This window comes from Protopterus annectens, chromosome 13.part0, assembly GCF_019279795.1.
Source record: "Protopterus annectens isolate FY-2018-M chromosome 13.part0, PAN1.0, whole genome shotgun sequence".
In the NCBI taxonomy this organism is placed as follows: Eukaryota; Metazoa; Chordata; order Ceratodontiformes; family Protopteridae; genus Protopterus; species Protopterus annectens.
Window position 1 is genome coordinate 751,719,023 of NC_056747.1, and position 26,284 is coordinate 751,745,306.

Consider the following 26,284-nt stretch of genomic DNA (forward strand, 5'->3'; position numbering starts at 1 on the left):
AGTAAAATCCCACGAGTGGAGGAGCTTCCTGGTCAGCCTCAGTAAGTAGCTGCGATCCCTGATAAAATCCTCCAAAGCTAGTTACGAAAACAAAATCACCACTGATTCTAAAGACAACCACAAAGAATTCTATAGCTATGTCAAGAATCTCAATGGTAACACTCAGATCTGCTCTGAGTTACAGCACAATGGCACTAAATATACAGACCCAACTGATATTGCCAACATCCTGGCAGATAGGTTCAGTGCTAACTTTACCCCCTCTCACCCCCTAAAGAGCCCATCTCTATACCGGAAGAATGCAAAGTTCCTGTAATCATGGCTGCACAGGTAAAAAACACACTCTCCAAAGCCAAGAACACTGCATCCATGGGACCAGACAACATCCCAGGCTGCATTCAACATGAACTACAGAATGAACTGGCACCCCACCTAAGTACCATGTTCAATCATAGCCTCACCTCAGGCTTTGTGCCTGCTGAATGGCGCACAGCAATGGTTATCCCACTCCACAAGGGGGAGCCACCACGGACCCCGGGAACTACCGCCCCATTAGCCTGATGAGTCTAGTCTGCAAGGTCATGGAACGTATCATCATGGAACTTATAAACAAAGACATTGGTAATCTCCAAACTTTGGATCCCATCCAGTTCGGGTTTGTAAAAGGCAGATCATGTCTCCTAAACCTGATAGACTTCTTTGAAGCAGTCACCAAAGCTGTAGACAAGGGTAAGGTAGTTCACACAGCCTATCTAGATCTTGCCAAGGCTTTCGACACCATCCCCCACTCTGGAATTATAGATAAACTCAGTAATCTAGGTATAAATTCCTGTGTCACAAGATGGGTTGCCAACTGGCTCACTAACAGAACCCACACTGTGAAAGTAGCAGACTCCAAATCCAACTTCAGACCAGTGACAAGTGGAGTACCACAGGGTTCAGTTCTGAGTCCTCTCCTGTTTGGTATCTACTTCTCTGAAGTACAGGCTAACACAGAAGGTCTTTGGCTAACGAAGTTCACAGATGACTGCAAACTAGGAGCCATAATCGAAACTCCTAACGATGTGGACATCCTACAAAAAGGGCCTCACTGAGACAGATGCCTGGTGTCAAAGCCATGGCCTCAAGCTCAATGCCAAAAAGTGCATTGTCATCCCCTTTGGTAAAAACTCTGTACCCATGAACTACAGCATAGGCGGTAGTATAATTAACACTGAAAGTGTGATAAGAGACCTTGGGACATAGGTGGACAGTAGTCTCTCCTTTGATAATCACATTGCCACAGTAGTCAGTAAATCCTTCTATGCGGCACACCTCATCACAAAAGGTTTCTCATCCAGAAAAAAAGAGGTCATCGTTCCCCTCTACTCATCACAATTAGACCCATTATAGAGTACAGCGCCCCTTTTGGTATGTACCTCACAAGACATCTACAACAACTGGAAAGGCTGCAGATGCCCTACGCAGACTGTCTCAAAAAACTCCAGCTTTACTCCATCGCATATCACCTACTCAGAGGTGATCTCTGCCTAACATACAAAGCTATGTCAAACCCAGAGCTGTTGGACATGCTCCACTTAAAGAAATCCCAATCCCTCCAAGCTACAAGCTCTAGGGACCTAAACCGTGTCACCACAATAAACAGAACATGCCGGAGTTATAGATTCCTGTCCCAGAGACTTCCCATACTCTGGAATAAACTACCTATCTATATCAAACAAAGCTCCTCATTAGCACTCTTCAAGAAAAATCTTGATGATTGGATGGGAAATAGGAAATTCACCCCAGGGATCACCTCTGTGGCTCTGCTTGACAGTGGCACAGGAAAATAATTTTCTTGGGTGGCAAAAGCCAGGGTAACTTTTTGGCTGGGCTTGTATAGGTCCCAGGTCCCATCTAGGCCAGTTGTTGTATATGACTTGATCATTTTGATAGCCCCTGCCATACAATTTTCCAGACTAAATAATTGATCTGTGTTGGCAGTCTTCATTGTCAGTGATGTTATAGAATTTCTCAACAAAAGTACTTGCCAGAAGAATAGGGTCAGTTATGGGGACATCAATGACTGCAATACTTATAGTAGTATAACATTTAGGTCTATAATGCCACAAATGTTTTTATAATGCCTTTTGATTTTTTATCATATACTCTTGTTATTTTGTTCTTGTATTCAAGTCTTGAGGTATGCAGAAACTTCCTAAGACTGACTTTAGTCTTAATTTATCTATTTGTATTTAGCTGACTATGACTCTTTTTATAAACCATCCATAACAGACTTGAGTTTTTCTGCTTAATTCCAATTTCTTTGTCCACCATGGATATTTAGAATGTGTCTTCCTCCCAAAGACATCGGGTACATATTTATCTATTAATTTATTAATTAAATTATATAATATATCCCATTAATTAACCTAGTTCCATTCCCTTAGTTGGCTGTTTATTAGCTTATAAACAGCCCTACAGTATGCCTTTCTAAAACTATTAACTGATGGTGTGTTCAGATTACACTTACATTACCATTTTAACTCTATAAAGATATGAGCTCTGCATTTCTGGAAGAATATTACACCTTAGCACTACAATGCCATTTTTTACCCAAATTATATCCAGGATTTTATCTTTACTCATTGTCTGCTTTACAGTTTGCTTGTACCCTTCTTCCAAACTAATTCCTACCAGTTCACTAATTACTCTTTGCTTCACTGCTAAAGTCCTTCATTCCACTTTGGGGGCATTCAGGTCCCCAGCCATGATGTCAAAAGCATTTATAAAGTATTGTGGCAAAGCTGACAAAGTATTTCAGTTTGCTCTTGGCTTAAGTCAGTAATTAGTAAAATAGAGCTATCTTCAGTTCTTCCTTATTCATTTAAATTTTTTCTTGTTATTCACTTTGATACAGTAATACAGAAATTTACCTGGAGCTAATATACATTGACATGCCTCACCATTTCCTACTACTTCTTCTAGTGACATGATAGCCAGTAAATCCAGGTAACGGCCTAGGCCTACTAACAGTTGAAAACTAGGTTTCAGTTATTAAAATGATATCATAATCCTCAGTAGTTGCTATAGCTTCAAGAATTGTGAACGAGTTATTCATATTTCTTGCATTACACAAAAAAAGTATGCTCTTCCTTTCCTCCACCTTGTTTGGATCTACCCTTATTTTATTGACAAAAAACTCTTGACCATCTTAATAGATCTACTCATCAAAAGTCTAGTTCTGTGATGACTTGGGTAAAATTTGTCATATCCAGCTATATTTGGCTGGACCAGAATATATTCGCATAAATGAGTACCCTCAACTGTCTGGAAGCATCTAATAAATCCCTTTGGAAGGCTCGGACTGGGAAGACATCACACAGACACACACACACACACACACACACACACACACACACACACACACACACACACACACACACACACACACACACACACACACAGACACACACACACACAGACACACACACACACAGACACACACACACACACACACACACACACACACACACACACACACACACACACACACACACACACACACCAGAACCCCACATAGCCATCCAGTTGTGTGAGCATTGGCTCTAGGTGATTGCCACTGTTGAAGTGACACCCTGTGCAAAAAATGGGAAAAAAGGGGCTATGGATGGATGGATTTATATTCCCTGCTATGATTAATGTCAAGCCTTCTGGACTTTGTAAGCAGCACTTCTAGTGATTTCTTAATATCACTTATCTTTTTTTCCACTAATACTAGGCATTGTAATTCTTTCTCTGTTCTGATGAGCAAATAATTCCTCCCAACACCAAATCTCCTATAATTAATATATCAGCATTCCTGTCAGGATTACTAAATTCAACACCATGCGTCAAGTTTATTTCACTCATAATCTTTTTTTCTTCCATTTGTGGGAGTCCAGTACTAAAAATGGGGGCACATGGTGGATCCCCATTATGGTCTCCTTTTTTTCATATTATTTACTGACATTCACTGTCTGCATCTTCATCTTTTTAATAACAATGTGCTCTCTTAGAGCTTAGTACTTTTTATAGATAGCACTGTTATTCTCAACCTCATTCCAAGATTCCATTACTTTTTCCTTAGGCGTTCCCACAACCTCATTTTGTTCATGTCAGACTTCTTCATTTATCTCCTGATACTGCTCAAATGAAATATATGGGGACTTATCTGTTTGTGTCTCTGTGTCCTTTACAATTTTAGTTAAAAACTTATTTCATCCTATAACCTTAATTATCTTCTTAACAGAATACTTCTTCACCAGTGCATTAGTTTATATATGGGCTACAAGGGCATTGCTACTAGCCACAAAAGATACTCACACTCATGGCCACTCACTAAATTCGCTCTTTTATAGTATGCACACTCCTCCGTAATGTAGTAATGCACAAAATGCAAAGAAATAGTTTACAACTAGTAAACTCACTGTTTGTCCCTTTTGTTTTACTTGGGAAAGGCCAGTAAATACCAGAAAATTAGCTGATTTCTAAATCAGCTGTTTTATAATAAACACATATACACATTAAAATATATTTTTTATTTACACCTTCTTGACAGGGTTAATCCCAATAGGCCAATGGTGTCTTTTCAGGGAGACCCAGGGTGGTATTCATAGTGACTAGGGGGAAAATTGGCCAGACCACCAGGGAACTTCCCCTAATCTTTAAAGTTAGTGCCACGGGATATTCTACTACTGCCAACTTGGGCAGATGGGGCCTCAGTTTAATTTCACATCCAAAGGATGCACACTCAGGAGTGCAACACCTCTCTTAATGCTGCACTGTACTGTTAGTATTGGAAAATTAATCCAACTATTTGGTGTTGTAGTAGAACCCACAGCCTTCCGTACTGCTAACACTGTCCATCCTTTTTATTTGTTGGAAAAGAACACTGAACACCAAACCAACATAACCAACATGTTACAGTACATATACATAAAAAGGATGACAAAAATTATTTACACTGACTCGCCATTAACTTTTCACCAGAATTATCTTTTGTGCATAAGAATAAAATGTACATGTCATTGATCAAAAAGACAGGCCAGGGCCAATGCTGCTCGACTCATAAAACCAGTCATCTTCATCATAAACACAGCTGCTACCATTACAAACATAGCACAGCCTTCTTTTTTTTTTTAAAAAAACACCTTTATTAAATTACATCACTCCACAACATCCATCCTGTATGTAATTACTCAATCTCCATACTAAATCTCCATGAATGATGTGTGGCATAAAAAAATTAAGTCCAATAAGCTGAGTGTTAGCTTTATGACTCTTACATCTAGTATCATATGTCTTAAATTACATGACTCTGTGGGGAGAGGGTGAAGTTTGAACTGAGTTTGTCAGCCAGCAGATTCGCTACATCTCTCTGCTCAGTGAGGGTGGCACCATTGACCACCAGTTTAGCAAACTGATGTGTGCTGTCTTTGAGATGACGACATAACTGTAGAAGACCTTGTGGTTGCCTTTAGACTCTAAGGCTCTCATTACCTTGTAATTGGCCTTGTTGGACTTAATTAGTTCTCTTGGTTTCCTGTTTAGTTTAGAGAGCTGTCATCATTATGGGAGTTAGTGTTCCTGATTTTAGCAGTTATTTTTTTTCCATTTGTTATATACCCAATTAAGGTTGGGATTCCACCACTGTGGTTTGATTTTAGAGTTTGTTTTGGCTTTACTTCTAGTAGGTACAGCAGCCTCTATACAGCCATATACATGGTTGTAAAGGGTCTCTGAACAATTCTGCTTCAGTTGTTGTGAACTTGGGGTTAGGAGGAGCATAGAATATTGATAAACTATCGCTTAAAAGGATGTAGTTTGGTTTGAAGTACTTCCTAACTGTTACAGGGTTTGTTGGGGTTACTGAGTTGATTTTTATTTCGAAGGACATATCTTTGTGATCTAACCTCACCAGTTAGGATGTGACACTGGGTGAGGAGGGTGCAGTACTCTCCCATACAGGTGTAGTATGTTTGAACCTCTGGTGGGAGTGCGCACTATCTGGTCAAAGGTATTTGTGTTAATAAAGTTCAGGAGTCTTTGTGCCTGCATGTTTGAGGCAGTGGGTTTCCCAGTCTATACAGGAGTAGTTAAAGTCTCCCATGAATAGAGTATTTGGTTTAATGGTGAGCATTTCCAGTAGATCTAGATAAGAGCTCTGGGATTCTTGGGACATAGAGGGTGACCTATAGCTTGCCAAGTTATTTATTTAAGATTTAAGATTTGTTTACCGGGATAGTCTGACTAGGTGAAAGTCCATTTCCAGCAGAGGCCCAGGGAGAAGAGCCTCAAAGACAGTTAACAATATTAACATACAACAATTAGAAATAGATACATTTTGAAATACAAACATTTAGGAACACAAATATCCAAAAATATTTAAAAATACTAGTTTGAACACACAATAACGACTAATAATTGCCCAGAATATAAAAAAGAACATTCAGTAGGATACATTGAGAATAGTAAAGCAAGATAGTTATTAATTGAAGCCAGATGAGAAATATTAGCAAAAACTATATGGTAAGTTATGAAAAAGAAACATCAGTTAAGAGAGAGAGGCAAGAGCCTAAGATATGTAAGAAAAGTGACTAAAGTGAGGAAAGTACAGAGTGGAAAGGAGAGTAGAGATAGGAAGGGGAGAGAGTATGGCAGAGAGCTATGGAGAGGGGATGAAAGGGAGGGGGCAAAGGTGGGAGGTTAAAGTTAAGATAAAGGAAAGAAGCAGGAAAGGATGAAATATTACAAATGTGGAAAGGATAAGGGGAAGTAAAGAAATAAGAACATACATATGGAGGAGGTGGTATGAAGGGAGAGTAAGTAAACTAAGAGACTAGGGAAAAGGGTTATAAAGATACGGTATGGAACTTTGTTTATGGTGATTTGCATGTGGATAAAATTAAGGCCAACATCCTGTTTAACCAACCTAGACTTATACTTGTAGCTAATGTAGATCGAGACCCCTCCACCATTTGTCCCAGTCTATGCAGTTGACTGTCTAAATGTGTGGAAGTTACTGAAGCCTATAGTGTCCAATAATCTCCACAGAAGCTGTTGAGGAGTGCTTAATACACCAGTAGCTAACTAAACCCACTCCTGATGAAAGAAAACAAAACTGGCAGTTGCTCACTCCTTTCCTGTTTCAGTTTATCCTTTGACAACATGGATTTGTATTTCAGCCCAGGACTGTCATTTCTTAACTGCTGATTCAGTGGGCTATCATTAGCTTTTTTTGTGTATAACAGCATTTTGTAATTGTTGCAGTATGTGGATTTATAATAAATGGTACAAGGTTCCAGAGAAGTCTTCTCCTGCTGATCCTCCAAACCTACAGCAACACAGAATTGGGTTTTAGTAATCTGCTCCATTCCACAGTAGAAGTGATTACGGCTGATTTTAAGGTTACAGCCTTCTAAGTTCATGATGTGTTGTTTCCATTTGCTTAGAAGAAAATAATTTCTTATACTACTTGAGCCACAAAAAAAAAAGAAAACAATCTTAAAGACAATACTGGAAATTATTAATGATTTATTTAAATGCTTTTTCATTGCAGATGGATAGGATATGAGCACACAAGTTTTTCTGGACAGCAGTTTGTTCTGGAGCGTGGTGAATATCCTCGTTGGGATGCTTGGAGTGGTAGCAATGCATATCACATTGAGAGAATGATGTCATTCCGCCCAATCTGCTCTGCTGTAAGTACCAGTTAAGCACTATCTTACTGCTGTGCGTGGATATACACGTCATTCACTATGCCCGCATTATATCTTTCGATGCAAACACGTTTATTTTTGTTTACTTCACCTAGCTGTACAATAGGCGGTTGACTCACATTATTAATAATACTGACCTGTAGCTGCACTGAACTATTTGATAATAGATGCTCAGTTAAGAGTTTTAATCCTGTTAGGATTTTCACAAACCACAACATACCTCACGCGTAGTGTTTATCCGAGCAGGTTGGAGACTCTGGATGTTTACAAATTGTAGACAGCTTATCTGCAGAAGCAGAATTGCAATGTGAGGAGGGGCTGGAATGTTCTGCTTACCTGAGCTGTCTAGTCCAGTGCTACCATGTTGCATGGGAGCAATTTCAGGAGAAGACAGTCTACCCAAAACTGGGCCCAGAGTTTAGGTTGAACAAAAGTCTTCTGCTGAGAGTGTGATCCCCAACAGCAGGGATGTTTTTCTTGCTCTCATAAAAGCAAAAGGATCCTAATGGAAAAGATATGTTGTGAGGTGAGAGCTTAACAACATTTCACCATCTTCATGTGTCTTCACTAAACATGATACTCTAACCACTGACTGATTCTTTTTAATGATTTGGGGCTGAAGGATGGATGGATAGATGCACTGAAGAAATTCTTCAACTTGTGAATTTAGCTAGTACCGATCTGACATTACAAAGGTAAGTTTGCTCTCCGTTTCATTCCCAGGGAGAGAAGAAGAAGAAATGAGTACAATCGGTGATTAGTATTATTGCCTTCTTTTTGTTCCTCCCAAGCAGACACAAGTATCACTAAGTAACAGGACCAGGTATGGTTCTGTCCATCACGGCTGCAGCCCAGGGTACGATGATAAATCCTTTGCTGTGACTTGGCTCTTATCTTGATGGAGACAGACAGAGAGGATGAGTTATCAGGTCTCTTTTCCCTTCAAACTAAATGATACAGTTGTTGCAGCTGCCTAGTAAGTTACCTGCATTTTTTACCTCTTGGCATATCTGTGGCAAGCTGCCTAAGGTGGGCTCTAGATGATAGAATAATTGAAATTGTTTTGTTTCACCAAATTTGCAAACTATTTTCACCAGTAGTTTTCTGATCTTTCCAACTGTTAAACTCCATAGTTTGCTGTAGGACAGATATTTTTATTAAACACTACTGGTAAGGCTCTAGGGCATCCTTTCCCAGAAGTTAATGATACCTCATTAAAGTCATTTTTAGTACTTGATTTACACTTGCCTCCAAGGTGGAGCTCTGTAGATAGTATGGATTATGAATACTTTTTCTATTAAGAATTTGTGCCAAAACCTTTATGATTTTTTAAGTAAAATGCTGGTATTAATCCAAATGAAACTGTTATGTAATCTGCTTACCGAGGTACAACTTCCTCAGATGGGATCTAAGCAGTACTAACACCTGAATAATCGTGTTTGGGAATGATTCTAATGAGGGGCTAAAAGATTCGGCAAAAACTAGCCAGTAGAATTTTCCATTATCTGTAAGAAGGCAAAAGTGAAATCCATTTGAATTTTTCCCACGGTCCCTTGGAATAGACTATTGAGCTAACCAAACACTTTTGGATTTTCCAAGTTACCTTGCACTTACTACAGATTAATGAATCAAAGTCATTACTTTCTGCTCTATGCCTCTCAAGTAATAACCTTTAGATTATGTCTCATCATATCTTCTCTAGCATGGCCCAGGTCTGTGCACAGTTTTAATAACTTCAGCAGGAAATCTCGTAACCATTTTGAATGTGACCTGGACCCCTGTTTTTTTCACTTTCTATATCCAGTTCTGTCCATGTCGTTATAGTACTGTAATACTGTAAAACATTTATACAAAAATCACTGACAGTAAATACAGCAAGATGATTGACTACTATTTCTGATGTAGCATAATCTGCACTTTGGTTGCCCTGTTCAAGCTAATTTATACTTGTCTGGAATGCTCTTACCTTTACTACAGTGGCCTTTTTTCAATATTCCTGCTTTTAATCCAAAAAAAGATACCAAATGTTCTGCAGCAGCAGGTAAAATTTGCTTGGCTAAAACATTTCTAACATCCTTCTTCTAATATGCTATAAATGTTCCTTCACATGTACTCTAAGAGCTTTTAACATCTCTCCAGTGTTGTCATATCAGTGGTGTGTTAAATACACCACATAACTAGCATCACATGTACAATGATAGAATAACTGAAACCTTTTCCTGGAGCATAAACGTGTGGGAGCTGCTAACCCTTCGTATAATATATTCACAAATACAGCACTCATCACATGGAAAGGAGCCCAGCAGAGTATTTCTGCTTAACACTATTCTGCAATAATACTTTTAGTGTGCTACCCCATCTACATGTAGTCACATGCTTTTGTTTCACTAATTCACAGGAACACTTGTTAACACATCCCAATATTTGTTCACTCCAATTTATCCTTGTTTGGCGTGTCCTTACCGTTACTACACTGGCCTTTTGCCAATACCTATATAATCTCAGGATGTTTACTATTACATCTTGTTTGGTAATGTGTCTTATTTTCCAAGCATCAAGATCGTCATACATAATCTCAAATGCATACCTGCTACAGGTTAATTTATTAACCCTTTTTTTCCCTTAAGTACTTGGAATAAAACCTTTAAGTTTTCTTCTCTCTTAATCTATTGCAATAGTTAGACACATGATAATGTTATTAGATGCTATTAATTAGTTAACTAACATGATTAACTAATTTAAAAAATATATTAACTGTGAGATTATAAAGATTAAAAATGAATCTTGAAAATGTAAGATAAACCGAGGTCAGCATATGTTACGTTGTATTTAAAGGTTAAGAAAAACACTGCTAAAAATCTTCAGGATTTATAATATTCTTTGTTCAAAGTTTTTTTTGGCCTTGCCCTGCATACTGCATAGTGCAAATGTCTTCTTTTTTATTTTCCAAGTTTATTGTTGTAAAGTACTTCTAAGTATTGTAAGTTAAGATAGTAGCCATAAGATTAAATGTAAGATTAACTACTAAAGATTTTTTACCTTAATATTAAATATAATATAAACTACTAAAGAATATTTTTAATCATTAATCTCACTTAAAAATGCATTCACTCAACAGCACTTGTTAGAACACATCTTGAAAGGTGATCAATCAGTTTTGCAACTGGTGAAGACATTTTTCTCTAGTAGTTTGCCTTTAACTAAAAACATAGAAATAGGACAAAAGCCAGCTCTGGTTCAGGGTTTAGGTACTTCAGGGAGACATGTTACATTAGCTTTTTTCTAAATGGATGTCACAGTATTATGGCACACAGTAAGGGTAAATAATGTAAGAGGTAAGTGAAAAATCTTTGCAGGATTTAATGAATCATGGTTCCTGAAAGTGTGATCCAGTTAGACTGTCACCTGGATTTTTTTCCTTGCAGGGCCTTAAGTTTGTTTTTTTTAGCTAGAATAGTATGCTAGGGGAGTGGTAAATCTGCTTATAATTGTTATTCACTGGTTGAATAACTGCTAGGTAGTTTGATAATTTGGAGAAGAGATAATTGGCAATGAGGTGGCCATTTAAGCCGCAGAGAGTGTTCTCATTCATTGAATCATTTTAGCACAGCCTGTCAACAGATTCACTGCTTACAAACTTGTTTAGAGTGAGAGTATAGGTCTGACTGCTGAGCAGGAGATAATGTAGCATTATGTCGGTGAACAGATGCTTTGACTAAGTTAAATAATATGTATCTATTACAAATGGAGGGCTTGGGGTGTTTTTTTTATAATGTCCAGGCCTTATCTGAAACTGTTTGTAAGGTTTTTAGTTCTTTCGCCATCCAAAGAAAGTGTTTAGGTTTGCGCCATCTACTCATTATGGGGAAGAATTAACTAGGTAAAGACAGGAGTATAGTTGTTAGTATATTAGCAGCCGTATCAAGTATTGGATGCAGAGGACTGGTTTCCAGTCCACAGCAGATGGATGCACTTTCAATTCAGAGTAATTTGATGGTAGTTTAGTTCTGAATGTTGTTTGCTTAATAAGAAGTTTTTTGTTAAGGTTATCTATTATAAAAAGTATAGAACAGTAGTTGATTAATGATGGAAATAGAATGGTTATGTTGGTTATGATGTCAGGTGTGTTGATTATCACAAAGCTAAGAAGGGAGTACTTACACAATCTGAAAGTAGTTTATCTGGGTTCTTCCAAGACTTGAATAAGGCCATAATCTGCCAGGAACTTAATGGTACAGGCTTTAATGGGGCTAACTGGTTACTGTTGAACCCCAATAAGATTAGAATGGAATGTCCTTTTTTGAGTCTGAGTGGAAGTTGCTTAAGTCTCATTTGTTCACTGTCAACTGCTCTTTTAGAAATCTGGTATACATCATAGCATAACAAAATCAATATAACAGCATTGTGCTTCTCAATGTGGGGGATCTGCCCCTACACCCCAGTCTCTGTATATACTACCTCTGGGATCGCACCAGCTCAGAGGTAATATATTTAGATATTGCAGGTAGGATTCCAATGTGTTTAGACTTGTGCAAACAAACATGCATTTGGCTGCCAGTAAATGGTATAAGAAAATGGAATCCAACCATCTTGACAACAAAAAAAAAAATTATTAGCAAAGATTTCAGGTTGCAAAAACTTTTTCTCAGTGCTTTCAAAATCATACCATACACGTCCATTTCCTTGATTTTCAATTTTAAATTACATCACCCAGACTATTAAAAAAAATAAAAAATTACATGATACATCACACGGTAAACTATATACACTATACAAAGCCCAGAAGTAAAAACAATAGATAAATGAGAGCATGTTCTGACTTTAAATTTTTGGTTATTTTTTTCCTATATAAAAACTTAAAAGAGTGAATACGCTGTCATCTATCAGAGATTCGTAGATGTGTTAACAATAATGCACTATATAAACACAATCTTCAGATGGGTAGAGAGCATATATTTAAGTTTAGGGTTATTCAGAAAATATTTTTGAATAAACATGCAGGTCATTTACTAAATATTACAGAACTAGCTGAGTATAAATGGATTAATTATTTTCGGGGTGATTTGTCACCAGGATTAAATACTATGAATAGTCTCAAACCAGTTTTGAAAATGAAACAATGTAAATTATAACATATTATGCTGTTTTTACTGCTGGACTTTGTATATTGTATATAGTTTGCCATGTGATATGAATGTGTATAGTACGATTCTAAAAGCACTGAGAAAGAGTTTTTACAACCTGAAAGTTTTATAATATATCAGTTATATTTTTTTTTTTGTTATTAAGACAGTTGGATTTCATTTTCTTTTATTTGATATGCTATTTGCTATATTGAAATCCGTTCAGCTACTTCGGATTAGTTGCTTGCTGTGAGTAAATGATATGAGAGCAGATAGCACATAATGACATGCATCACAGCATAGCTGCAAAAATAGATTTATAGTTATGTCTGGTGGCATGAAGCCTCAGAATTTAATCTATTTCCATAATCATTTTATAATTTTTACTTTTTCATGCCAAAGAGTCCTTTTGATCACACCAAAGTTTAAGCCACAACACTGTTACTTGGCTCAGTCAACTTAGCCATACTGCCTTCAAAAAACAAGTGACATTTTCTACAGCTCCCTCAGTAACTGCCATTTTAAATCTGTGCACATTAGTCAGGTAAAGGCATGTATTAGGTATAAGGAATCAAGGTATTTAAGTATACAAGGATATAATAAAGTTGCTAAAGATGTGTGGATCTTGACAAATTGTAAATTAAATATAAACTTACATTTTTGTGTAGATAAATGACGTTGTTTTGTGGATTGCATGTTTAAAATATGCAGAGAAAGGTAAAGGCACACTAATGAAAAGAAGAAAACGTGAGAAGGAAACAAAAGAAAAAAATAAAAGGATCACTACTTCACTGAACAATGACATTTTGGAAAAAGGGAGGATATCGAGAAGGCAGAAATTAAGGTAGTAAAACGGAGGAAATGGGATGAAAAATACAAGCAGAAGAAGAGATGATTTAAAAAAATAGTAAGGTATGCTTGAGGGCAATTTACTCTCAAGTTGCTTTAGATTGGGTAAAAATAGATTTGACGTGTCACAGGAGACAAAGAAAAAGACACATTGGGAAATGGGAATGACTCGGGAGGAAGGTGAGAACATTTGGAGGTAAGAGTAATGAAAAACGGAGAATAATAAGAGGAAGTAGTCTATGTAAGGCAGTGTGAACATAAAATGCTAGATGCACAACACGTACCTTCAGAAAGATTTTCATTCTTGAGGACTATATGAAGGATGATATAGTTATTGTTTGTTAAAAGAAACACATAATTGCACTTACCTGATGAAAAGGGCTAAGAATACTTGGGGAAATTATGGAAATATTTGGGCAGTTGGGAGAGAGAAAAACTGGAGAAATACTTTTAAAGAAAATAATGAACGCACAGTGGACTTTTTTTTTTCAAATTCAAATAGAAAAATGATGACTTCCAATTTTAGATGGAAATAACACGAGTAAAAATTGAGTAATCTGCACTGGGAGGGGTTCCAGATAAATTTGGAAGGACTATAATTATGACTCATGGAACAAATGAGTCTAAAAGCATGAAAAAGTAATACAGACAGTAAATATGAAGTTGTACCTTAAAGTATTCTCTCTACTCATGGTACTTTGCTTAAGCGTGTGTGTGTGTGTGTGTGTGTGTGTGTGTGTATATGTGTATATATATATATATATATATATATATATATATATATATATATATATATATATGGTTTACTACTGAAATTCCGAAATTCCAAAACTGCAACGTCGAACTGTCAGAATGTCGACCCAAAATGCTGAATTCGGAACTTTGAAACAGCAACCAAGGCAAAAATGAATGCATCCAGATCTGTAGTTCAATGTATTCGACATAGCAGGAGGTGAAGTCAGTCACTCATGCTATGCATATTAACATACCATTACACTGTACAGTCAACGTTAATTGTACTATTTTGCAGGGGGGCTACCTTCCTCTCAACCCTACACACACACACACACACACACACACACACACACACACACACACACAGACAGACACACACACACACACACACACACACACACACACACACACACACACACACACACACACACACACACACACACACCCCTAATTTAATATACCAACTCTGAGATGGCACCACAGTGAGGAAATGGGCTAATTACCTGTTCCCCACTGAACCGCGATCTCCCTGCACAATGCAAACTCAAATACTCGAACTAGACAGTTCGGCATTCTGCCCACTTTTAAACTGCCTTTCAACCACATGCTGTTCAACTGAAGCAGTCTTGGAATTGTAATAGTAAACCTATATACACACACACACACACACATATATATATATATATATATATATATATATATATATATATATATATATATATATATATATTTTTTTATATATATATATATATATATATATATATATATATATATATATATATATATATATATCTACAGATTTACCTCTATTTACCAAACTCCCAGTTATTTGAATGACAAAACGACAAGATAATGTTGCTAAAAATTTACTATAACAAATACCCGGATCATTGTAATTTAACCCCGGGAAACTAACCTCATGACCACTGACACTTTAAAAAGAAACCAAAGCAATTCAAACCCAACAAAGTGGGGGCTTCACCCATCACACCCCACTTAACTAAATATCCCCACTTCAAGACTGAAGTATAGTGGAGAAAAAGGGCAAAGTTCACCATGGTGACCAAGTGGTTAGTTTCCCAGAGTTAAATTATGGTGATTTGAATTAATGTTAAACTACATTTTTGCCAACATCATCTTGTCATTTTGCAGTTCGATTAAGTTGGAATTTGGGAATTGGAAGTAGACATATATATGTGTGTGTGTGTGTGTGTGTGTGTGTGTGTGTGTGTGTGTAAGTAGAAAAAGTGTGTGGGATGCAGCACCTCTGGGGTGGGGACGTTTAATGGCACTACTATAAGTTTAACAATTTACTGTACTCCTGTACCATTCACACTGTACGTTCATAGTTACAGGACTCACAATTATAACCTTAGAATTTTCAGTAGGGAGCCATACGGGTGTACTAGAAACAAAGAATGTTAGGGTACTAATAGTAAGATCATATTGGGAACAGATTTTACAAACCCAGATATTACTGCTTGAAAATTCAGGGAAAGTTTATTCCAATGTTAAGAACTTAGCAGCTTAACATTTGCTAAGGAATATGATTCAGAGATAAAATGTGTTAGGTTTACTTTTGTTTCTTGTAGTACCTGATATGTTTCTAATTATGTTTGTTTCTCAAGCAATGAAAGTTGGTACTGTTAGCAGTCAGTGGAAAACACAAGTAAATCTCACTTTTACAAAAAAGCCCCAAGATATAAAAATGGGTCAAAAAAGAAAGGCTAAGGGACAAGGGGGAATGGTTTCCCCAGACTTTGCAAAAGTATGAGGTATTTGTTAATAAACATATATCTTTTATGACATGATTCTTGTTTAGAATGCCTGGAATCTTTAAAATAATTAGCAGGCGTGTGTTAAGTATAACCTCACTTTATACAAGTAAATATGTAAAGTACCTAAGGAACACATATGGATATCAAGTGCTGCAGAAATTAAAACAATTAAAGGGGGAATTATGTTATTATGTGTTAAAGAGAAAGAGGAATGCTGCGTTAGAATTAAGCAGTTTGATACTTGTTCACAAAAACGAAACACTAAAGCCTTTTAAAGAGAAAAGCTAAATAGAAAGATAAGTTAAGCAAAGTGCGCACTCAAAATAATAGGATGGTTAATGCTGACAATGGTATTGTTAAGGAAATCGAGCACAGCTTGGAAGAAATGCTTAAGGAGATACACAATGTAATTAGGATGTGGAGTCTTTACATCACAAGTGAGCAGGTGGAGTATGAGCTTGGTAAGCTGTTTCTAACAATGGCTGTGTCAGACAGGCTACCTACACAATTGTATAAAAGTTTAAGAGGTTTAATGGGTGATAATTTGAATAGCTTATATGGTAAAAAAGATAGACTGAATATCAATATGTGAATGATTGCAGTGGTGTCAAAAAGGGGATCTGGAAAAGTGAAGTCTCTAGAGAACTGTACGTAGGGAAGATCCTGTGATTTTGGGAAAATTAGTTAAGCTAAAGCTAAAGGATTACACACTATGGAGTGTTTTACAAAATGAGCAAAGGTGCTATAAAAAGAAAAAGCCTAGTTCTAACTTAATTTTGCTAACACTGTATTAATGAGGAAGAAAGTATATTCTGGGCATGGATAAAAAATTGTTTGACAAACTGGATAATGGTATATTATATCATGTCATGGCTAGAACAGGTATGTGTTATAGAATAAATAGTTGGAATATTGTTTTTTTTTTTTAATCAGAAATACATTTAAGGGAATAGTAAACTAAAGATGAAAAAAGCTACAAATAGGAAGGTAGAGTTGCTACAGAAGTGTCATTTAAGCTTTCTGCTATATACTTTTAACTAAACAGCTTAATGAAAGGAACAGGACAACATAAGAGAATATAAAGAATTAGGGTATAGGAAAGAAAGCACAATATGTTTGCCATTTGCAGATGACCTGACCTTTTTAAATGATTCATTTGTTTTAGAGGTGGTAAAGGAAATCAAAACACATTCAAGGGATATTAAACAATGCATCAATAGGGTTAAAGTGATTTTTTTGTTGAACTATGTAAAAAAGAGAAATCTGTCATTTAGACTAGTTAAAAAGATGATTCAAATTTTGTTAATCACATAATTTTAATAGGGGAAGAAAACTTGGAAGGTTGACAAGAAAACTGAAGGACAGGAGAGGCAATGAAGAAATGCATAATTCTAATTATTTGGTGGGCCGAGCATGCATGCACAAATAAATAAAATATATTTAAGGTGTTTGCATACAAACCTTTTATGCAACCGAATTTCTGTTATTTTGGGGTTTTATTATGGCAACCATGCAACCTGGAGATGAACTTGACAAGTCTGAATTTTCAGTTGCTTTGGGTACCCAGGCTATAGAAGTTTGCTTTGTTTAGAACTAAAGTATTGCTGGCATAGTGGCTGTTACAAATATGTTATTATTGGAGATGTTGCAAGAGCTAGCGTTAAAATTATAGTGTATGCATAAGGTATACGTGAGATTTGGAGGAACTGGAAAAAATGAACAGAAACATAAGTTAGAATTGTGTTTGAAGGGGTTAAAAATCATTTAAAACACAAGAGATGAGAAAAGAGATTAGGTTCAAAATGAAGTTAAGGGCATCCTGAATATAAGATCAGAAAGAAGAGGAAATAGGTGAAAGTAATGTAGTAGGAGACATGACTGCTGTGGTGAATTATGAGGTACTAGCTGTGAGGTAAAATTTGGCTTAAATGTGGGTGCAAGGAATGTTGGGTAATAGATAAGGAAAAGCATTAAATGTAGGGAGGAGAAAGCTGATTTGAGATCTATTTTCACTGCATAGGTTTATTAAAATGCCTTGGGATGCAGCAGATGAGATGTGGGGTCACTGACGGAGATAGGTGGAAATTTGTTTGGTGAATTTCAGGGCAAAATAAGTGGGTTATCTACAGAGCACCTTTCAAGCAGTGTTTGCTACTAATTAATGCACTGTGTGGCAGGCTAGGGTAAAGTTTTATCTCTACTATGTGGAGCCAGAATCAGAAGATACGTGAAAGTGAACTGAAGTTACAAGTTATTTCTACCAGTGAGAACAGGAAACATGAAATAATAATTCGCCGTACACTGACAAATTGCATTAAGAGGACTGCTTGCTGATAGGACTTAACATTTCTATACATTACACTGGATATATAGTTATCTGATATTTTATTTTCTTTCTGCCTATTTTTAGATTTGTTTATTTCTGTTTAATGTTATAAATTGTATTTGCTGTGGCTTTATAAAAAAAAAAACCCTGTGACGATTGGGGAGAGATGGGTGAAGACTGCCAGCCTGTTCAAATAGAATATGATATATAATTCTGGCATTTGTAAATAAATGTAAAAATACAGGCATGTTTCTTGAGTGTAAAAGAATACTGTGAAATGTGGAACTGCAAAATATGTGAATGGCCCAGTGAAACATGTTGTGACCCTTTCATGTTAGAATTTGGCTCCAGTGAGTCTGGATGAAGGTTTCATGCCCATTGTTTTAAGGTTAAAGTTTATGACCAGAATTTAGATGTGGAATGCGCTTTATTGCTCTGGTTTCTGTTAGAGTATACATGTGAAATTACTTTTATTGTTTTAAGTTTCTGAGCAGGTGTTAGATTGCTAAATAATGCAGTTTGTTTGCCTGGGAAAACCTCAGTGTCAACATGATGTAATTTGGGAGGGACCCAGCAGACATGTTTGTTAGTAATGTTTAAATACTATTTCTCACAAGAGACTGGAGAGCATTTTGATCTTGAATATCTAACTCAGCACTCTGCCTTATGCTCACATGTAAGTTTTAGCCCTGTGATTTCTTGTAGGAATAGTTAAAGCTAGTAAAGATTAATTAGGTATTTTCCTTTTAAATCAGACCTGTCCTACTGTATTATATTAAGTTTCTGTGTGATCTCTGGACTCTTACATATCTCTGTGGTATAGTAGTTTTGTCTTGTATTTTAATTATTTATTAAATATTTTCTACGTGTGGCTGGTTTATGTTGAGATAAATTATGCTTTAGAGTAGATTATATATTTATAGAGTTTACTGTCTAAGCCCACCAAATAAGCCTAGACTGAATAGTCACATTACCATTGGATAATAATATTGCACAGTAATAATTGGACACCCTTTTAAGGGCCATTTAGTAGCTGATATTATTAGCTGGGTGGTGGCAGGGATTACTACCATATGGTCTGGGTAAAGGGGCACAGCTGGAGAATCTGTGTCAGCCTTTCCCAGGAGTGTCTGTGAAGTTGTATAAATACTTATCTGAAAGTGTGTGTGTGTTATGTCAGCTACTTGGGCAGGGACACGAAGCACTGACTGGACAGAGAGGGTACTGGAGGTTTTAGCTTGCCCAGCAAGGCTGAGACCTGGACCCTATAGCTGTGCCAGTGGGGAGTCTTATTGGGGACCTGGTGAGCAAGGGAGCAACCAGCCTCAGACTGACTGTGATCTCTGTGTGCACTTAAGGGAAATTGTACTTTACTGTGTGTATTAGTTATCCTTTTCTCTTCTAGGAGACGACCTCCCTGGTGTTAGTGGTGAGGATTGAGGCTCCTTGATTGCTAGGCCAGGGCACGGTCATCACACCCCTCCCCCCCAAAAAAAGAATAGTTATATAATCACAGAATGCTGGCATTACCTTGTGGGAGTTCATGATACAGCAAGGAGTAGGAATGTGAACTTTCCCTGTTGTTGTACAGTCTCAGAGGTGGCAGGTAGTGTGAAGAAGTATAGCCTCTCCATCTGAGGTGAGCAGCTTTTTTATCAGACATTTTGAATTTTGATCTTTTAAGGTTGATATTTTGTAGTATGTGTGTTTTTATATGTGTATGTGTATGTGTATGTATATATATATATATATATATATATATATATATATATATATATATATGTATACATGTTTGTGTATGTGTGTGTATATATATATATATATATATATATATATATATATATATATATATATATATATATACACACACATATACATGGATCTAGGACATTTGATCGAATGATCAAACGACCGAATCCATTAAGCACGAGCATACTTACGTGAAAGTACTTTTCACCGAAGGCCGTACTACGGTGTGGATAAGGGAAAATTCCCTTTTCCCCACTGTAGTGCAGTCTTGGAGGGAGAATATTAAAGTAGGGGGGTGTGGGGGGCACAGCCACCCAAATGGGGGAGTGCAGGGGGGCAAAGCCCCCCCCTGCAAAAATGCAAATGTAGTGTGTTTTTTTTTTTTTATTGACACACTTTAACAAAAGTGCTTTTTCGGTTAAAGCGCTTTCATTAAAGTGTGTTCCATTGCTATGGATTCTGATGTTTGATCATTCGATCAAACGTCCTAGATCCATTTATATATATATATATATATATATATATATATATATATATATATATATATATATATATACATATTAGATACAAGCACAATATATATATATATATATATATATATAGCAAACTTATTATAATATTGTGTAGTTCACTGGAAATGGAGGTTGCCAGTGCAGGCCAGGTGTCACCCTGCAATACTAGTTTTTGAAATTCTTCACCTCAAACTCTGTCTAGTAAAGGACATACTGATTCACAGATGCATCCATTTGCCAGATCTGACTCATTTCTCTATTACATTTCTTGCAGAACCACAAAGAAAGTAAGATGACAGTCTTTGAGAGAGAGAATTTCATTGGGCGCAAGTGGGAACTCTGTGATGACTACCCATCCCTTCAGGCCATGGGCTGGTGCAGCAGTGAAGTTGGATCCATGAAGATTCATTGTGGAGCGTAAGGATACAATCTGACTATTTGGAATGATGTGTTTAAGCCACAGCTATATTTTATTCTTTGTACCTGCGTACATTGTACAGTAAGATTCAAACATTTCTGGTAGTGGTAATAACTCATATTTGTAGTAGTAGTAAAAGGCCATGAAAAATGTCTTGTCAGCATATAAGACTTTAATGATAAATGCAATTAGTTTTTACAAAGTAAATGTTTATTGGAAAGTTTTATAAAATCTCAAATGCCATATATATATATATATATATATATATATATATATATATATATATATATATATATATATATACACACACAGTAAACTCTCAGCTAACTCAAGCAACCAGAAAAAAAAAATCTAAGAAATGCAGTACAATTTTCATGTGTTGCACTTTGTCCCCCCACTCCCATCCCTGCAGAAACATACCTTACATTTTTAGAGTCTTAAAAAGGAAGACAGAAATAAATTATCTCTCCCCAACCTGAGCATAAATCAAATGAATCAAATATTATAGGGTACAGTATTTTTAATAGTAACTCTCAAGCAACCAGAAACTACAGTTATTCAGCATCTACCAATCCCCACGGGTGCTGGATAACTGAGAGTTTACTGTGTGTGTGTGTTTGTGTGTGTGTGTATATATATATATATATATATATATCTTTAGAGAGAGAGAGAGATTAGATAGCTAATGTGGTTGACTGCTCAATTTATTAACAATGTTAAGGGCAGGTTCAATGTGCTGAGCATTTGCTTCATCAACCATCATTTTAGTGGAATGTCCATTTTGCCAAAAAGATAAGTGAATGTGTATGTGGTTTAGGAGTATATTTATGCTTGTAGTTTAGGTTTAGACTTAGAATTAGGTGAGGGGATAGTTTCATGATGTGTATGTTGGGCAGAGTGTTTTTGTGTGAGTGTTTGCCAATTAGGGATAGAGTTGGGTTAGATTAGGAGATAGTTTCAGTGTAGTGAATGTTTATATGTGTGTGTGTGTGCTTTACCCATGTGTCTTGATTAGTGGTACTGTTAGGGAAAGGGTTTTTCTTAAGGTAATGTGCAGGGTCATGACTGGGGCAGGGTTAGGGGTAGCAGACATACATAAGGTGGGACTGGGGGTGGGGTGGAGGAATGAAGCAGCTTGGGCACCTGTAGGAGCTGGTCAGGAAGGATGGGAAAGAGCAGTTTCTGCCAGCAAGTCCATTCTGGGGGGGTGTACTGCATGGGTGACACCTGGAGGGACTGCTAAGTGTTACCCAGTGGAGTATGAGCCCACCAAGACCATGCTGTCATAGTGCTGCAATGAAAATGGCATGCAAAAACACATTTTGTCTTGGGAGACAGCAATAGTAGGCTTGGAGAAGCTGCAGAGTGGAAGAGTAGCTGTTCCCATGAGGAAAGAGTAGCCCCCCACCTGGACCTGCTCCCTACCACCTGACTCTCACCAGAGAATAGAGGGCTTACTGGGGTTCCTGGGCTGGCAAAATAGGTCATAGGGCTTTCACCTCACCCAGGAATTCCCAGTACCTGTATTCTCACCCAGAAATGAAAAGTCCAATAGGGTGAAGGTATAACAGCCTTTGAACAAGATGCTGGGAAGGGAGTAAAAAAATGAATCAGCAGCTTGGAGGTAGGAACAAATCCTGGAAGTTTTCTGGGGGATTTCTGGTGAGACAGCAACAACTGCATTTCCAAAAAAGAAGCAGGGCATTTTACCAGTCATCCAAAGTTATTCTGGAAGACAGTGATTTAATTGGACATACAATCCCTAACCGTCAATGAAGATGGTCAATCTCTGACAAACATAAGAAGTCATACTGAGGTTGTGCTAGTGGCTGTATTCCATTGCACAGGTAAACATCTGATGCCATCTCATTGCAGCCCTCCCTCCCCCCTGTCTAAAAAACAAACTTTCGATGTTCAAAGATTTCTGCCAATATATTAGAAAACTGCTACAGAAACTGCAAATAACACCTCACCAGAGAGCTCTATATTAGACTTTAAGCGTCTTAAAATGTCTGGGCTAGTGAAAGCCCATCTTCTGGAACATATCTTCAGTCTATCACATATCTCTGTCATAGTTTTCCAGTAGTTTAAATATGCTGTAATAATTCCTTTGCCTAAGTTTTCTTTCCCTGCAGCTCACAAGAGTTTGACCCATTGTTAATCTAAACTTTCTTGTCACAGTATTTGAAAAATAAGTTATAATTAGTTATTGAACAATGTCACTAAATATGATCCACTATCACAGTCACAACATGACTTTAGGACAGGATATAGCATCCCCTCAACAGATCTGAGCTACAGAAACATAAACAAAGGCCTCCTTACTGGTGGCCTCTTTACTGATATGTGGAGTGTTTTTGACTTGGCAGAACACCAATTACTGTTGCCAAAACATAAGGCTATCGGTTTTGAAGACAGGCAATTGAAATGATCGAAAAATTATTTTCAGACAGGCATTTCAGAGTTTCATCAGGCAACACCCTCTTGCAGCTAAGCTGCAGTCCTCCAGGGTTTGTTTTTTGAACCAAATCTGTACTCTGTCTGCAATAATTATCTTGCTCCTATTGTATATCAGTGTAACCTTATCATGTATGTAGAGGACCCTCTCTTTTTTACAGCCATGAAAGTCTGGTCCAATGGTTGAAAAAAAAGATCTAAAACCATAGTTTGATAAACCATGGGACTGGGGCCTCTGAAATAAATCAGTAATCAACACAGACAAAACAGTTTGCACACTCTCTGGAACAAGCCAAAGATGTAAAGACTGTGGTCCTCTTAACCTCTGCAACCATTTAAATTTAATTAGGCAGGTTCTGAAACAAAAATACCTTGGCGTTTGGCTTGACCCTACCCTTTCACTTAACCAGCATACTAGGATGTGTGGATAAAGTTCAAAAGCAACTAAAATATTGCTAGAGTTCGTCAAACCACCTCACCAGGGAATTAATAAGCACCATTGGAATCAAACATCTTATGCCTAAATTTGAATATATCTTACTGGTAGTATCCCTCACTTTTAGCCACAATACCAATCTTCTTTACATAGTGGAAAACAAAAATTGCAGGTTTATTTCCTTCCCTGATTATTTCACTCTCACACACAGTATGGCTAAGTGGGCCCCATCATTGCCTGTACCTCCATGTTACTGGCCTCCTTCACATTCAAGCTGCTGTACTTTGACTACCACCCTCCTGTAGCTCAAAAACTGATAACCACATTTTATAGCATGGAACCATTACATTCGACAGAATCAGGCTAGCAATAGCTGAAACAGGCTTCAGCAAAGCTGCACCTGCCAAATGGAACAATCTTCCTTTTTAAATATCTATCTATACCTATTTAGCTTTTTGCCGACTAGGTTGGTCCCACTAGGCCGGTGACCTGTTTTCAAGGGAGTCCTGAGGTGGCATTTATATAGTCTTAGGGAAAATTGGCCAGAACATGAGGAATCGGAAGGGAAATGAAGACTGTAAAATTTGGAGGACATTGGCAATGGTTAATACTGAAAAGGGATAGTAGATGAGCTCACTTACCTGGTTATCAAATTGCAAAATAAAATAAATAGAGACTACTGAATACTGATTAAGGTAATGTTGTTAGATTGGGTAAAAGTTAGGGATGAAAGTGGAGCAAGAGGTATATAGAATGGTAAAAAGTATTCCAGAGATATTCATTAGAAGGAAAGGAAGAGGAGGATTAAAAGTTGGGGGACAGTACTAAAGCATTTGTAATAGGAACTAGACTGACTTAATAAAGGAAATTTATTATAATTCATATATTAAGGCACGTGGGAATGCATTTTTGGAAGACATGATTAAAATGAGTAATGGGGTAAGGAATGAGGGTGGGGGCTGTGAGCTCCCTTGTTATTTAGATTAATAGTGAATGCAGTCATAAAAAAGGTAAAGTGCTTAGCACAGTGTTAGACGCTGGAAGTAAGGAGAGGCTTGGTAATGCCACTGTGCATGTCTTATGCTAATTATACAGTTTTCACTGTTAGGACACACAAATAATTCTGGGGATTTAAGATTTTACAAGACAGTTTATTGAAAATAGGGTTATAAATGATTGAAAGTAAGCAGTTTGGAGGGACAACATGTATGGGGCAATTATATTTTTATAAGTGAAAAACTTAAATTTTGGGAGTAAATTGAATATAGTTAAGGTATAGTAGGATTTCCTGAAAAACGTTTAAAGTGACAATTGTTATTTGGAAAAAATATAGTATAACTTATAATAAGAAAAATATTTAATTATGTCAGTAGTACTACAGAAATTAGGGTCTGTAAGACAAATCTAGCCATTTACAGAAGAGTGGGAAACTAGGTTAATAAGGGTTGTTTTTCAATAATTGGGGATCTAGACTGTATCCTACTAAAAGAAGAATACTGTATGCAAAAAAGTAGAAGTGAGATGGGATATAGTGCATCTAGGTTTGTCCCCAGGTTCATTACATATATGTAATATAGCATAGGACCATAGCAGGTTACTAGGGCCCTTACAAGCTTAGCCAAGTTCAACCTGTGTCCCCAAGGAAGTCTAGTTCAAGCAGACACAGACATCAGCACCTATTGCCCCTGTCCAAGAGAGACACAGGTAGAACCCCTGGGGTGAATTTGTGGTTACCCATCCAATCATCCAAATTGCACTTAAAAGGGTCAATGACGGGCTTTGTTTAACATGAATAGGAAGCTTGTTCCACAGGTGGGGAACCCCTGTGAGACAAATCTGTCTCTCCAGCAAGTTCTGTTGATGTCACATACCGGGTTAAGGTCCTTTGAGTTAGTGACCCATGTGCCATTTGACTTGTGAATGTGCAGCATTTCCATTAAAGCTGGGTCAGGGACTGCTCTATATGCAAGGCACAGGCTGTCTGTGAGCAGTCTGTATAACATGACAATGATTTCAGTCTGTCCGCATAAGACAGATCTTGAAAACCTTGAATTTTCTTTATAAGGAACCTTTGTAGTCTCTCCAATTGCTGCAGGTGTTTGGAAAGGAACAAACCAAAGGGAGTGTTGTACTCTATTATTAGCCTGATGAGGGAAGAGTAC

General features: G+C 37.1%; 2 protein-coding genes across 3 annotated transcripts in view; one reads left to right on the top strand and one right to left on the bottom strand.

Annotated features, from left to right (window-relative positions):
* CRYBA1 (crystallin beta A1) overlaps nucleotides 1-26,284 on the top strand; it is a 1,100,222-nt gene that overhangs the window by 1,038,490 nt on the left and 35,448 nt on the right. For both annotated transcript variants that reach the window (XM_044054449.1, XM_044054450.1), the window contains exons 4-5: nucleotides 7,580-7,721; nucleotides 21,086-21,228. In XM_044054449.1, the coding sequence (XP_043910384.1) occupies nucleotides 7,580-7,721; nucleotides 21,086-21,228 (285 nt within the window). The remainder of the gene's footprint in view (nucleotides 1-7,579; nucleotides 7,722-21,085; nucleotides 21,229-26,284) is intronic.
* The window catches only part of NUFIP2 (nuclear FMR1 interacting protein 2), a 952,263-nt gene that overhangs the window by 141,380 nt on the left and 784,599 nt on the right, over nucleotides 1-26,284 (bottom strand). The gene's annotated exons all lie outside the window — the stretch shown is intronic.